Source organism: Herpailurus yagouaroundi, unplaced genomic scaffold (assembly GCF_014898765.1).
Source record: "Herpailurus yagouaroundi ecotype Mexico unplaced genomic scaffold, PumYag 210, whole genome shotgun sequence".
Lineage (NCBI taxonomy): Eukaryota > Metazoa > Chordata > Mammalia > Carnivora > Felidae > Herpailurus > Herpailurus yagouaroundi.
Window position 1 is genome coordinate 11,950,610 of NW_024412441.1, and position 14,592 is coordinate 11,965,201.

At 40.7% G+C, this 14,592-nt stretch overlaps 1 protein-coding gene across 6 annotated transcripts in view; it reads left to right on the plus strand.

The window, feature by feature from the left end:
• The window catches only part of LHCGR (luteinizing hormone/choriogonadotropin receptor), a 60,553-nt gene that overhangs the window by 19,278 nt on the left and 26,683 nt on the right, over positions 1 to 14,592 (plus strand). For all 6 annotated transcript variants that reach the window (XM_040453793.1, XM_040453795.1, XM_040453794.1 and 3 more), the window contains exons 3-6: positions 1,744 to 1,818; positions 4,768 to 4,842; positions 6,945 to 7,019; positions 7,108 to 7,185. In XM_040453793.1, the coding sequence (XP_040309727.1) occupies positions 1,744 to 1,818; positions 4,768 to 4,842; positions 6,945 to 7,019; positions 7,108 to 7,185 (303 nt within the window). The remainder of the gene's footprint in view (positions 1 to 1,743; positions 1,819 to 4,767; positions 4,843 to 6,944; positions 7,020 to 7,107; positions 7,186 to 14,592) is intronic.

The window sequence follows — 14,592 nt, forward strand, 5'->3', positions numbered from 1 at the left end:
GAGTCATTAAGTTCCAGATAATTAACCTTGCTTCAATGAACTGAATGCATTTTGATAAGTGATGATAAATTTCTCACATAGAAAAGAAAATAGATTCCAATCATAAAAATCCTCCTTCTGCTACAGCAGTTATTCCCTTGTGTCACATTTTTAGATAACACCCACACAGAAGAAAATGTGTTGGAGGTTTATTGTGCATCAGAAGACAATCTTTATACCTAAAATAGAAGATGTGTATGACAGACACACAGTATTTAGCTGTATTGATAAAAGGCCTTTATCAAAAGTATAAAGCAACCTGATAATATAGTGTGATTGCATATTTCTGTCAGATGTCAATTCAACCCATTCTCCCTGGCTCTCAGCTGCCAGGGCATAAGACACCATGCATGAGAGGGAACTTTCTCAGGAATCCAGTATTCCAGCATCCTCCTTAACGTTAGTCTGAGTGAAAGGACCTCAAAGGCCATTTAGTTCCTAAAGAGCATCTCTGATCTTAACAATTCACTGGGCTTTTGAAGCAGATTTACATCTGTAAAGCAGATGAAGATACGGCATCATCAATCCTAGCTCCTTGGGGAAACTTGGACTGCTCTTTAGGGTACCAATACGCAATGGGGATATTAAAAATAATTCCTCAACACATAGATGTCAGTCTCCTTGAGCCTAACCCTTATTCTTCTGCTCCCAAGTTTAAATGTTGAGCTTTGATAACTTAATGCATTAAGACCTCCTCATGAGAAAAGTAGCCACAGCTAAATAAACAAACCATTAGGTAGGAATGAAATGAATCCGTCCAGCAACAATCCATTACTGTGTTGCTCATAAAAGACATTAACTGCCTTAGGCTCAGCCTTTCTGTGGGCTAAAGCTCTCAAGTCTGAAGGCTTCAGTGAATGTTAACCTTAGAAACACTCAAATGTACAATTTGTGAATTTGAGACTTTTTTCTCAGCTGGTAGCAAATGGTAGCTTATGGTGGAATTTTAGGGTAACATTGATATTACCTGCATGCTTGAGATGGTATATGGCAAAGCTGGGCCCTTTATGTTCATGTCTTTAAAAAAAAAAAAGCCATCCATTAATCCATTCATTCATTGATACTCTACGTACCAGGCAATGTCAAGTTGCCACAGATTCAGAAGTGAACAAGACATACTCCTTGTCCTCAATTTGCTAAAAGAATGAGAAGAACAGCCAAAGAAATAGACACAACCTAAAAAGGACACTACGTGCGGAAGTTGACCACCTTGCAATTACCTCAGAGCAGGATTTTGGGAAAAGCGTAAAGAGTTATGAAACAATGAATGTAACCCAAATTAAAACCTCACTAGGATGATGGAATTGGGAATCCAGACATCCAGATCCCGGTCCTGAGCCTTCCCATAAGCACTATTTGCCTCTCCTCTAAGTCTCAATTTCCAAAGCTGTAACACAAGGGAATCTGACTAGATTTCCTCAAAAGACCTGTCCACTTCTAACAAACTGTGACTCTTGAGTCATAAGATAAACAAGAAAAAAACACCTGTCACATAAACAGGGGTTACTGAAACCCGCATTTCAACAGTACCTGGGTTACAGATGCCCATCAGTGCTTCTAAAGGGAGATGGCAGCACTTGATGATAGGAGGACAACTTAAGGCATCCCACTGGAGCCCCCAGTTGTTGGGTCACACCCATAGCTTATTATTATGCAGACATGGTCATTTCTTTCATGTTTCTTCCCTTTTTTTCTCTCCCCTAGTGAAATCTCTCAGAGTGATTCTCTGGAAAAGATAGAAGCTAATGCCTTTGACAACCTCCTCAATTTGTCTGAAATGTAAGCATCAGCTAACACGTAGTTTATTGCTGTACACTATTACCCTCGCTGGCTGGAGCCTACTCGGTATTTGTATTCAAGCATCCACTGCGAGGAATCCAAGAGGAAAAGACTGCAGCAATTACTAGGTCTGGGCAGGCACTAATTTCTCTCACTGCAGTGGCCTGAAGGTTGCCATGGTGACAACTGCTTCTCCCTGGGAGCTGTATAAACTCTGAAACATCAGAACACAAAGTTGGAAATTAAAATTGACATTGTGGAGTCCTGCCAAGTAGCTCTTACCTTATGGAAGGGAGGGTACGAAGTACTTGGGGTAGTGGGAGAATCTGAAAGGGAGCTTAGAGATCATGAATTAGTACATTGGGGACTGTTTGGACATCTTCATTTAATCACTAAATGATTCTTGGAAACCAACCATGTAAAAGCTCTGTGTGGGACATGTGTATGTGTTTGTTATTCTTACTGTGATGTGTTAGAATTGATTCTTAAAAAAAGTTCTTTCCAAATTATCATTTTCCTCCAATTTACAAAAAAAGATGGGTGAAGACTGGCTCAATTCAGTTTTCAGGTGATGAACCTACAACCCAAAGAGTTTAACTGACTTGTCTGATGTCACACAGCAAGTTAGTGCTAGAGCTAGGGCTAGAAATTGGTTCGTGTAACTCCTAAGCCAGGCTTCTTACTGCTGCCTTGTTTGGCTCAAACCTGAGCTTGTACAAACTTCACCTGCACAGGAGTTTTGAAAGTTAAGGGGAGGGGAAGGATGTTAGCAACAAACATTTTCTGTACACTTGTGCCTGGCATTTATTTCCTCAAGGTTGTATGAATCCTCACAGCTACCCTGCAAAGTAGGGTAATTATCCCTTTTGTTCAGGGGGAGGAATGGAGGTTCAGAGGGTCAGTAATTTGACCAGTGTGGCACTGTAGACAATGGCAGAGATGAGATTCCACCCCAGCCTCTCTTTCTCCAAAGCTTATGTATTTTCCACTACACTACAAGGCCTCCCTATGAATGGTCCAATTAGCAATTATCTGAAGAGAATAATTGATTGATAAGTATGTGAGTACCCGCCACATGTCCAACCAAGGGTCACATGCTGCTGGAATACAGAGGAGGTAAAATACAAATCTTCCCCAGGAGATGACATTATAGTCAGGGAGGTGAGCCTAACTCACCAACCAATTATGGGGAAATCTAAAATAGTGGGTATTCAAATGTAGATTTATAGTCTGGGCTTGGCTATGAAGTAGAATTGGGGGTTGGGGGAGGAGAGAGGAGGTCATTACCATTATAGATGACAGTCCTATCCCAGACCTCAAAATCTGTAGTTTTAACAGACTTCCCAAGTGATACAGAAGCACAGCTTATACTGTGAACCACCAGAACAGTTAAGATAAATAAATTGCTTGTGATGCAACAGAAAGAAAAATAAAATGCTCTAATGGAAAATTTATGGACTTTTCCCAGGGAAGGCCCTGAGACTAAGATGTTAGCTCCATACAGGCTCTTTTTGTTCACAGCTGTATCCCCAGTACCTAAAACAATGCCTGACACATGTAGGTGCTTAGTAAATGTTTGTTGAATGAGTGGTTTAAGGTCAGACCACCAAAAATCTTTAAGAGATAAAAGTTCCTTCCATCCTGCCCACATGGCCCATGACTGCTTGACTAAGTTGTTGTAAAAATAATTACAACAAAACATTACTCACCTCTAAAGAAATTGAATAGACATAACAGTTGGAAACAGGCACCAATGGTGGGTAACTATAGTAAGGGGTAATGAACACTAGTCTCAGAGTCAGAAAAACTGAGTTCACTTCCAAGTTGTACTACTTCTCAACTGTGTGACTAGATACAAATCATTCAACACCCTGATTTCACCAACTGTAATAATAACTGTTAACACTGGTTAACAATTACTGTTAACCAGTAATTGTGAACCACACACACACACACATTTACTCCTCAAAAACTACCCTATGAGGAAACCGAGCTTTAAATGATGTAACCAAGGTCATATAATCAGTAAAACCAAGATAAAACCAGGCTGACTCCAGAGCCCATCTACCTAACCAATACACTATATTTTCTCTATAGAATTAGAGCAATTATCATTTCTTTGAGTGGTCATTGCATGGGGAAAGAGAAACAAAGGCATTGACTAGCCTTTTATTTAATCCAAAGTAGACAGGCAACTGTGGCTACTTCTCAAAGGGTCAAAGTCACTGGAGAAGTAGGGAGAAGGGCAACCACACCACCGTGGAGTTATGGCTGTACTTACATACTGTACAAGGCCTAGCCTCATACATTATCTCTACCTATTCTATTACTCACTACGTAGCAACCTCTGAGGTAGGAAGAACGCATATTATTATTCTAGTTTTATGGAAGGGCACACTAGCTCAGGAAAGTTAGGAGGCTGGGTATCACTACACAACAAATTATTTATAGAAGGGGTATAAAATCCCCAAATCCAAGCCCCTGGATTGATCCAAAGACTGAATGCTCATCTGGATAACTGGCAGTGCACCTGACAGCCCAACACGAAGAGGACCAGTCTGCCTGTAAGGGAGAGTAGCCAATTTGCTCATCTGTCCTGGGAGTGGAATCTCCCATCACCCCCTAGTGGGTGGGCTCCACTGTAGGGCAGGACCTACTTGGCCAGGAGTCCTGGAAGTTGGTGCTGCTTCATAGAGTGGGGTGGAACAGACTGCCAGCTATGGTATTTACACCTGCCCCAGCAAGAGGATGAGAGCAGAGCTTCCTGGCAAGAACCATTTGGGTCCCACCATGCAGTTTCCATCCACAGGCTCTTAGGAGCTCCTTTCAAACCTATGAAAGTCACTTGATTTTTGTTGGTGCCGTTTTCAGCCAGCATCCTCTGGTGACCATGGTCTTGTGCATTCCAAACAATACACATCTGTTAAACTGCTGCCTCTCTCTTTACAGACTGATCCAGAACACCAAAAACCTGGTGTACATCGAGCCTGGAGCATTTAGAAATCTGCCCCGGTTAAAATACCTGTGAGGATTTCTCCTTTTTGAGAAACTGGGAGGGAAGTTGGGCATCTGATGAAAATCAAAACAATTAAAAGATTGGAAAGAATTTTTTTTAACTATATACTTAGCAGTATTTGCATGTCTGCTTTCAGCCTTCTGATTAAGATTTAATCAGCATTTCTTGTCAGCCACCAGGCTGGGTGCTTCCAAATCCATTTAACCGGCTCCTGACCTTTTCACTCTCCAAAAAACACACGAGAAGAATATCACCCCCTTTGCAATGGTTTTCAAAACTAACAGTGGGGTTGGGGGGTCATGACACTTTAGAGAAAAGGATAAATCAGAAACTCTAAGGTGAGGTGATGATGGAGACAGAGCTCAGATGAAATTGGAAAAGGCAATTCTAATTTGACACCCATCCCTAGTGAAGAATTATTGATTCCTTCACCTCATTTGTTCATTTATTCAATAAGTAAAAACTTTTTAAGTATTGCCTTGAAGTAGGCATTGTGCCGTGTAAATGAAATCATTATGTTCTATTTCTATTTCCCTTTAAATCTTATTAAGTCTACTAGTTACAATTATAAATTGAGTACCACTATAACCCAGCAGACTCACTGCCTTGCCAGCAAAATCAAAATTCCTGAAACTTGATACAATCTATAAATTGATCACTATGGATCTTCTCACATGCCAACCAATCACTTGTTCACACAGAAAAATTTAAAGCCCCCTAACATAGATGTTCTCTCACTCTTTTTCCTGATAAGTTAAATTTCATAAAATCTTCAGAAGATGGAAGTTCACAACCCCCACCACCGCAAAAAAAAAAAAAAAAAAAAATTGGAGAGGGAGGAAGGACATCTCTCTGGGTCTGTGTTCCATGCCATCTGTACAGTCTCGCCCTGGGGCCTCCTCCAGGGGCTGCTGCAGGCACTAGCATGGCTCCTTTGGCAGTTCAAACACTGGATGATTCCCAGCCCAGGTGTTCTGCTTTTCCAGGCCTCTGATGGTCTGCAGGAGACATAAGCATCTGCAGTATCAACCATGTTGGGAAAAACATAAGAAAATCCCAGAACCAAATTTGCCCACTATAGTCCCTTTTTTACCCCCCTGAAGAGTGATATTCCCCCAACCCCAGTACACATTGCTGTCTAAGCTGCACTGCCATCACTAGCCGTAAACAGGGCAAGGATTCAGTGCAGTCTGGAATTACAGATAAGAAGGAGAATCAGAAAGAACCAAAGAGAAACCTGGCTCCCTTTCTTCCATTGCCACCAGAGTGCCAGGCAGTTCATATCAGTTTCTTCAGTCTATGATGGGTGAATTTAAAACTTGTTTAGGGGAGGGGTGCCTGGGTGGCTCAGTCAATTAAGCATCCAAGTTTGAGCCCCGCAGCCCCCCCAAAAAAACTCAGGGGCAATCCAGATTCCTGGATTCCTCTAAAGAAGTCCCACTCTTGTGTAGTAAAATATCCTTCAGTTTAACCTATCACTGAACCCTCTCTCTTCTTTGAAGTTTAAACAAAAGGTAGGGGGAAGAAGAGTCTTGAGTAGCTCCAATAACCAAAAGAATGTTCAATGATTTCAATAAGTTATAAGAAAAAACTCCATGAACCAATAGGTAGCTAAATAAAAAACAAAGATTTTTAATAATGAGGGATATGGATCTCTCACATGGAGATTAATATTCCTAAAATCTTTGAGTTAAAACCTATTCAAAAGTAGAGGGATGCTTTCCAGAACTATCAAGAGCAAATTACCGAAAAGGAATGGAATGGAATACAATAGAAAAATGCAACTGATACAATAGGAAAAGACAGGCTGGAAACATAAATGTAAATGAAAAAGAAAATGTAAATGAAAAACATAAATGTAAAAGTATAGTCCCAGCCCCTAGATCTTTAAATAGGAGCCTTAGAGCAACTTCTCCCATAGTGTTAGGGGCTTTAAAATTCTGACAGCCTTCAACAGCTAAAAGTGCTACCAATAAAGTCAAACTCAATATTTTTTTAATTTAAAAATAGTCTTTGCAAAGTGCCTTTCTACTGCTTTTACCTTTATGCCTTAATAACAATCACTTTTATTCATTCTCTGCCCACATCCCCACCCTGCCCCCAATCACAGGAGCATCTGTAACACAGGCATCCAAGAGCTTCCAGATGTTACGAAGATCTTCTCCTCCGAATTTAATTTCATTCTGTAAGTACCAGGCTGATTGCTATGCATAGCAGTTTCCTATTTGAAGCTAAAATTTGGAAAGTAAATATTTCTCATTTTATTCCTCAAGGGAAATTTGTGATAACTTACACATAACCACCATACCAGGAAATGCTTTTCAAGGGATGAATAACGAATCCATAACACTGTGAGTAAACTCCCAGATTCACGTTCTGCCATACAGGCTCCTGCTATTCTCACTTCTAGCTTGAGGTAAGCTCTTTCTCATCTTTTACCACATTCCTCATTCACTGGTAAGTCTTTATGACCTAAAATGCTAAGAGTGAGAGTAGTTGCATGGGATTACAGCTGGGTCATGTGTTCACACAACAACCAACTGACCCATTCAGTTTAAAGTTAATGAGATGGACCCTGAGGACTTACAGTGACCAAATTTCCAACGGATGAAATTGTTCATTGCATCATTGGAATGCTCTAAAGCTGGGAAGAGACAGCCTGGAGGGAAATGGCTGCCCTCATGCAAAGAGCACAGAAATTTCAAGTTTCAAATGAGAAGAGCTTGGAAAGACATTCTCCAAGTAGGTAGAATAGTTGATCGAGAGAGCCTGCATTCACTCACTCACTCTCTCTCTCTTTCTCTCTCTCCAATGTTTTACTTTGCTTCTGAGGAGCACCATCTATACCCATTCCCTACATCCCTTAATACTTGAAAATAATGTCTTTTTATTTGACAATCACGCATCAGGTTACCAGGCTCACAGGCCCTATTCCTTTGATGCTCTTTCCTAAGGCATTGTTATTCAAAGTATGATTCATGGACCAGCAGCTACTGCATCTTCTAAGAGCCAATTAGACATGCAGACTCTCATGACTCAGAACTACAGACTTGGAATCTGCAAGTTCCCAAGTGATATGCATGCACATAAAGTTTAAACGGCACTGCACTAAGATAACCCAACTTATTATCTTCCACTGTTCATCTGCCTGACTTCCTTCCCTCTGGGATCCCTGCCATCTTCTCCTAGGGCACTCACCTTTGCCCCACCATTCAGAAGAAGAAATCTGGGCACCACATCTCCCTTATATCCAAAGCCCAGTGACCCATATTCAATTCTTCTCCCCACATCCATATCCCTCTCACTTTTTCTGCTTTGGTTACAGCCCAAAGCAGGGCTATACTGAGTCAATAAATGAGCTTGCCCTTAAAGAAAGAGCATGCATTGGATGACCCCAAAATGAGGAGGTAGTTGTGAAGCAAGAGAAAAAACATCTCAAAGGAGTCTCTTTTATATCATGGATTCTAAATATTGGTATCAATGTACATTGCATTTGTATAGAACTTTTTACTTTGTGTAGATATAATTCCACACATATAATTGTCATATTACAAAGCTGTAGCCAATGCAGCTCCAACTCAGAGTATTCAGAGTACTGCAATCAAAGAATACAGAGCAAAAACCAAAAAAAAATTTTTTTTTCAAGATAAATTCTTTATGTGCAGCCCTTGAATGCCAGGGAAGAGACAGGAGATAGGAAATCCTAGAAAATCTTCTCTATAGTCTTTCTGCTCCTCCACTTTCCTCACATACTACAGCTCTTACAGCTCTTTATAAAGTATTTCCAACTCACTGCTGAATGTATCAAGAAGTATTCATTTATCGTGTCCCCTGTGAGAGACCAACCAAAAACTGAGTGGGGAGTTACTACATGTCTCAGGATTTAGGGTCTTCCTATGTCTTTATTTAGAACACAAAAGATGTAAGATCCATGTCCCCAAGAAGCTCAGAATCTCAACTATGAGGAAAAGGAGAAAATATGGGGCAAATATGAAATAAGGAAAAAATAATACAAACTAGTAGATATTCACTGTGAGAGTTTGTATTACACAGAAATGAGAAGTCTTGGAGAAGTCCTCTTGGGCTGGAGAAATCAGAGACAGCTGCATGGTGAAGATGAGACTTGAGTTAGACCTCATAGTATCAGTAACAATTATATGGGTAAATGTGACAATAGCAGCTAATATTTATACAGCACTTAGTAAATGCCTGCACTGTTTTTAACTACTTTTTAAAAACTCATTTGGGGCGCCTGGGTGGCTCGGTTGGTTAAGCGTCCGACTTCGGCTCAGGTCATGATCTCACGGTCCGTGAGTTCGAGCCCCGCATCGGGCTCTGTGCTGACGGCTCAGAGCCTGGAGCCTGTTTCCGATTCTGTGTCTCCCTCTCTCTCTGCCCCTCCCCTGTTCATGCTCTGTCTCTCTCTGTCTCAAAAATAAATAAACATTAAAAAAAAATTAAAAAAAACCTCATTTACATCTCACAACAACCCTATGAGGTAGGGCTTTTAGGTGTGGAATCCAAGGCACTATGAGGTTAAGTGATTTGCCCAAGGTCAAGACTTAGACCCAGTCTGTCTTCAGAATCACAATCTTAACCATTATGTGGTCCCACATACCAAGAAAAGGGGAGCGAGTGGTCCCAGTGAGGGGATAGCATGAGCAAAAGCACGGCTGTGGAAAAAAGGAAAACAAGATGAGTCTTACTTATTGGGAATAAACGTCCAGCTAAAGAAACAGGAAATAGGTTTAGATAAATGGCAGGGGTGGAAGGGAAATTGGATTACTGAGTCTTGAAAGCTGGGATACAGGATTAAAAGCTAAGAAGTAACTCTGATAAAAGTAGTAAGAAGAAGAAACCACCCAACAGAGTAGCCTTTATTCAAACATCACAAATGTTCAAGACTCCCTTTGAGTTTGACCTAAATCTAAAAATAATCAGGAACCAATTGGCACTCCTTCCAAGTAAACATGCAGCCATTGGAATGAAGTGGAAATGGAATGAAAGGACAGAAGATGTGGAGAATGATCAACACGGAAACAAATGTTAGGATGATCCACAGGATTCTGTGAGCTCCTAGGATGGTACCACCCTACCAAACTCAAGGAACAACCAAAGATTCCTTTCACACATCACATTTCAGCATGTGCACATGAGAGCTGCACAGTATTTTTATTATGGGGCCATTAACTTATGTTAGTTATGATTTTAAGAAGAATAGTGCCTACCAGCAGGGCATAATTGCCCCACCTCTGAAGTTAATGAGGATTGCAGATCCACCTCTCCTAGGTGGCCCCAGGGGGAGGGAGCATTGTGCTTCCATTCCTTCCTCACTCTCAGCCCTTCATCTGGAAGGGGAGCAATTAGTCATTTGCTTGGCACTTGTTCTCAGCTGAATGGGCCCTTCTGTAAGTGAAGGATCCCGTGGAGCACCCTGCTGGAAAAAGGGTATTACACTTAAAGAGGAAAGCCTTATTTTCTCAGCTATAAAGTTCAACTCCCTAATTAGAAAATAATGAAAGCAGGCCTTATCTCTTCATTATTAGTAGTATTTGAAATTTTGCTTTTTGTGGAACCTTTCCTGCCCTCCCCCCACCTAAATCTTTACCAACTGCGAGCTCATTTAATGAAAACAGAACACTTCACTTGATGCTAGAGAAGCTCAGTGGGGCTAATGCTAAAACTATGCATTATACTCTTACGTCCCTTTATAGCCACTTTGGCTTTTCATTAAATCTCCTCAAGAGGCCACCTTGAAATGTACCCCCCCCCCCCCCCCGAGTGAGCAGGATTTGGCTGCATTGCACCACCTTTAAAATATTCTAGGTGACTGGTCATACCAGTCTCAAAAAAGAGACAACTTTGATTCATGTCTGAACTCTACAAAGAGAAGGAAAGGTCATGGCAACTAATTCCCTAAGGCCCTTCAGAAAAAGAATGCATGGCAAAGGATGACAAGATTCCAGGTTGCACCTGTCATAAGTCACACTCAAGAGGCTGCTGGGCATTAAGACAGAAAGCCTGGATTCTAGTCCCGGCTCTGTGTCTATGAACCTTAGTCAATTATACCACCCAGACATGCCTCTGTCTCTGTGTATCCAGTGGGATTATTAATACCTTTGGTGCAAATCCAATCGTGTCGTGTCAACTACACAGCATCGCCATGATTAAAAGCTAATATTCAGCAAGCCACTTGTTTTAGACCATCCTGTTTCATCTTTTTTTTTAATATTATTTATTTGAAAATTTTTAATGGAAAAACAGAGTCACTTTCCATTTGTCTTTCCAATGATACCCCTTTACATCTTACCTAGATTTACTACCAATTAACAGCTTGCCACGCCCACCCCATCTCTATGTATCTTAAGTATACACAACACATTTCCTTTTGGCCAAACCATCCAAAAGAAGTTTATAGATATTATGATGCTTCATACCTTAAACATTTCAGCATGTATCTCCCCAAAACAGGGACATTCTACATAACTACACCATTATACCTAAAAAAATGAACTTGAATTTAATGGCATCCTCCAACCCATACTCCACATTCCAATGAAAAAGTCCTTTATAGATTGTTTTTAAACTCAGACTCCAATCAAAGTTTATGCATTGCATTTTCACTATTATGTCTCTTTAGTCCTCCCCACCTCACCTCCACCCCAAGATCCGCTCCCCTGCCTTCCTCTGTTCTGTATGACACCAATTCCTTGAAGGAGCCCAGGCCAGTTATCTGGATTCATTTGACTGTATTGTCAGGATTAGATTCAGGTCAACTTTTCTGCAAGAACATTGCAAAGGGCATGCTGTATCTCTCCCAGTGCATCAAACCAGAAAGCATGTCGTGCCATGCTCCTTGGCCATTTGGTTAAAGTGGTGACTGCCAGACATCTTCATTGTAAGAGCACATGTTTCCCTTTGTCATTAATAATAAAGCATGGTGGGAGACTTTGAGTTGATGCCGCTAGCCTGTTGGCCAATAACCCTTCATCTGATGGTTTCAGCATCTGCTGATTATTCAGTTATGTAGGGTATTACAAAATGGAAGTTTTAAATCTCATCATTCTTCCACATTTATTACCAATGCTCTTCCATAAAAGAAGAATCCTCTCTCTCTCAATCTCGCTCTTTTTAAATATCACTATGGAAGTAGATTTTTCAAAAATTTTATTCAATATATTATAATCCATTATAATAATAATCCACATGAACTTGGCTGAGGGCAACTTGAGGGGGAACATAACAACTCCATGCTGCCAAAACACAGGAGGTATGCCCGCTTCAGAGAGAGGGTTCCCTTGCCATTGGGAATGTGAGACCCACAGAAGTGGGGGAATTCTGATGAACATTCAAAACCAGGGTCATGGCAGCATATAGAGATTGGCCTGATGACAGTGACTGGTGACAGTTATCCATACAACCACTGCCAGGACATCCACTAAAGAAGTGTCTCCATATACTTCATACACAAGAATTATTCATACATAAAAGGACTGCAGAAAAATACCACAGGGAGAAGAAAGAGGTGAATTTAGGATCCCTGTTCTTTAGGTAGGTATTTGTATAGTCATTTGATAAAAATTTGCTTATAGATGTACCACCATAGGGCACATTTTCTAAAATAGAAACCCTGAGGCCACTTTTTGAGACCCTGCAGATCTGCAAACATAAATTAAGCTTTCTTCTTTAAAATCATCCAAAAACTAGGTGGTTATATGATCTAAAAGGGAACTATGGAAGACTATCTAATACTGTTAAAACGCCAAAAAATGCTTTTAGAGCCCCAGGAATATTAGGAGTTTGTTTTAAGGCAGCATTCACAATTAGAGTATCATCTGTGATTAAGTTCTAAAGCCTGAATCTTATTTTGAATAAAAAGGTGACATTCTCTCTTTTTGAGTCACAATTACTGACATTTGAATAGAGAACACAGACAATGCTTTAAAGTAAGGTGCAGCTATTGTCATACAGGAGAGGGGGAGAAACCATTTCCGTGCCTGTGACTGCATCCCCAAGGCAAGGGAAGCTGTCCTCATTTAATTCTGACACCATGAAGTCTTGGGAAAAAAGTTATCTGAAGTGACTCTCCAGCTGTTTTAAGGGGCATTTTAAAGCATTGTGCAGGCCTGACAGCATGAGGCCTCCCACTCGCATTTGTAACTTCTCCAAAGTAAGGAAGCCACTCTTTTAATCAAAACAAGGCAACACATTCTATTGTGCGCGACTGCTAAGAACAAAGCTGAAGAGCAACAACTAAAAAGGAAACGGTGAGCTCCATTCTCTGGGAAGTCGGGACAAGTAGGACCCAAGCTATTAAAAAAGACATGAAAAAATGTCCCAATACAAAAATGTCATTGATGCCAACACAGACCAAAGGTGTCGGCGGACCTTTGGAGAGTGAGTACATGTGGGACAGCCCCGGCCACTAAAATGACCTCCTCCACCAGGAGCAGGAACACCTCTACCCCATTGAACAGTTCAATTAAACAGACTGCTGCATTTCACAGAAATCCTGTCCAGAGCAGGACAAGGGAAACCCCTGCCCTCTATTCTGGTCAGAGAGATGAAGGCTACTACAAGATATAATAATAATAATAATTAATAATAATAATGGCAACACATTAAGCATTTACTGTGTTCCAGGACTTCTTTCAAAGTGTTTAACATATGTTACGCATTTTAATCCACACAACAGTCTTTTGGGGTCAATACTATTATTATCACCCCTATTTTCAGATTTGGAAATTAAGACACAGAGAGGTGAGATGATTGAATAAAGTAACTCAGCTAATAAGTAGTGGAGCTGGGATTCAAGCCCAGGCAGTTGGGTTGAATACTTGCAACCTTAACCATGAAGCTTCACTTAGAACAATGGCATTGTAAGCCCCACCAAAAAAAAAAAAAAAAAAAAAAAAAAAAAAAGTACAAAATTCTAATATATATCAAAACTAGGATAAGAACAGCACATAAAAATGACAGAGAATGGGTATCCAGACAACTGCTGGCAGCTTTGCTTTGCTCAAAACAGAGTAGGGGCTACTTTTTTTTAAATTCACTATACATGTAACTCCATCACTTAGAAGGTAGAGACAGTGGTAAGGGGACCAGACTCTGGACTCAGTTCTGTCCAGCAGACCATCTGATCTGTATATGGAAATGGTGAGAGCTATATCATCCAATGCTGTAACCTAGGGCAAAGGCCCCAAAGTGGGATGCCCAAGGCTCACTGGGAGAGCTTGCTATAAAAGTGCAAATTCCTGGATACCACCACCAGATTCTGATTCCACAGATCTGCAGTGCACCTGGTCAGTAGGTCTGAGTCTGCATTTCTGGCAAGCAGCTCCGGTTGATTCTGAGTCAGGAGATGAAGGGAAATGCTTTGGCAAACATTGGCTTGGACTCCAAGAAATCCAATTTCAAAGAAGTTCTGAGAAAAGAACAATATGATTCCTTTATCTACAAGAGATTGCTATAAAGGAATTCAAACTCCCAAATGATAAAGGACTGCCAAAGAATAATATTCTAAATGTAAAATAAAAAAAAAAAAAAGAATTCCAGTGGGATTGAGCTGCTAAGGAGGCAAGAAGATTGTAACTGCACAAGGCAACAGGCATAAACCAAGAAAGTACCTAGCCCCTCCAATTCTATCATATACATGAGGAAAGAAAACTACTGAAAAAAAATGGCAGCCAGTAATCCTGGCTGAGAGCTCATATGTGAAGTTGCAAATTCAGAATTCTAGAAGAAAGCACATGAGA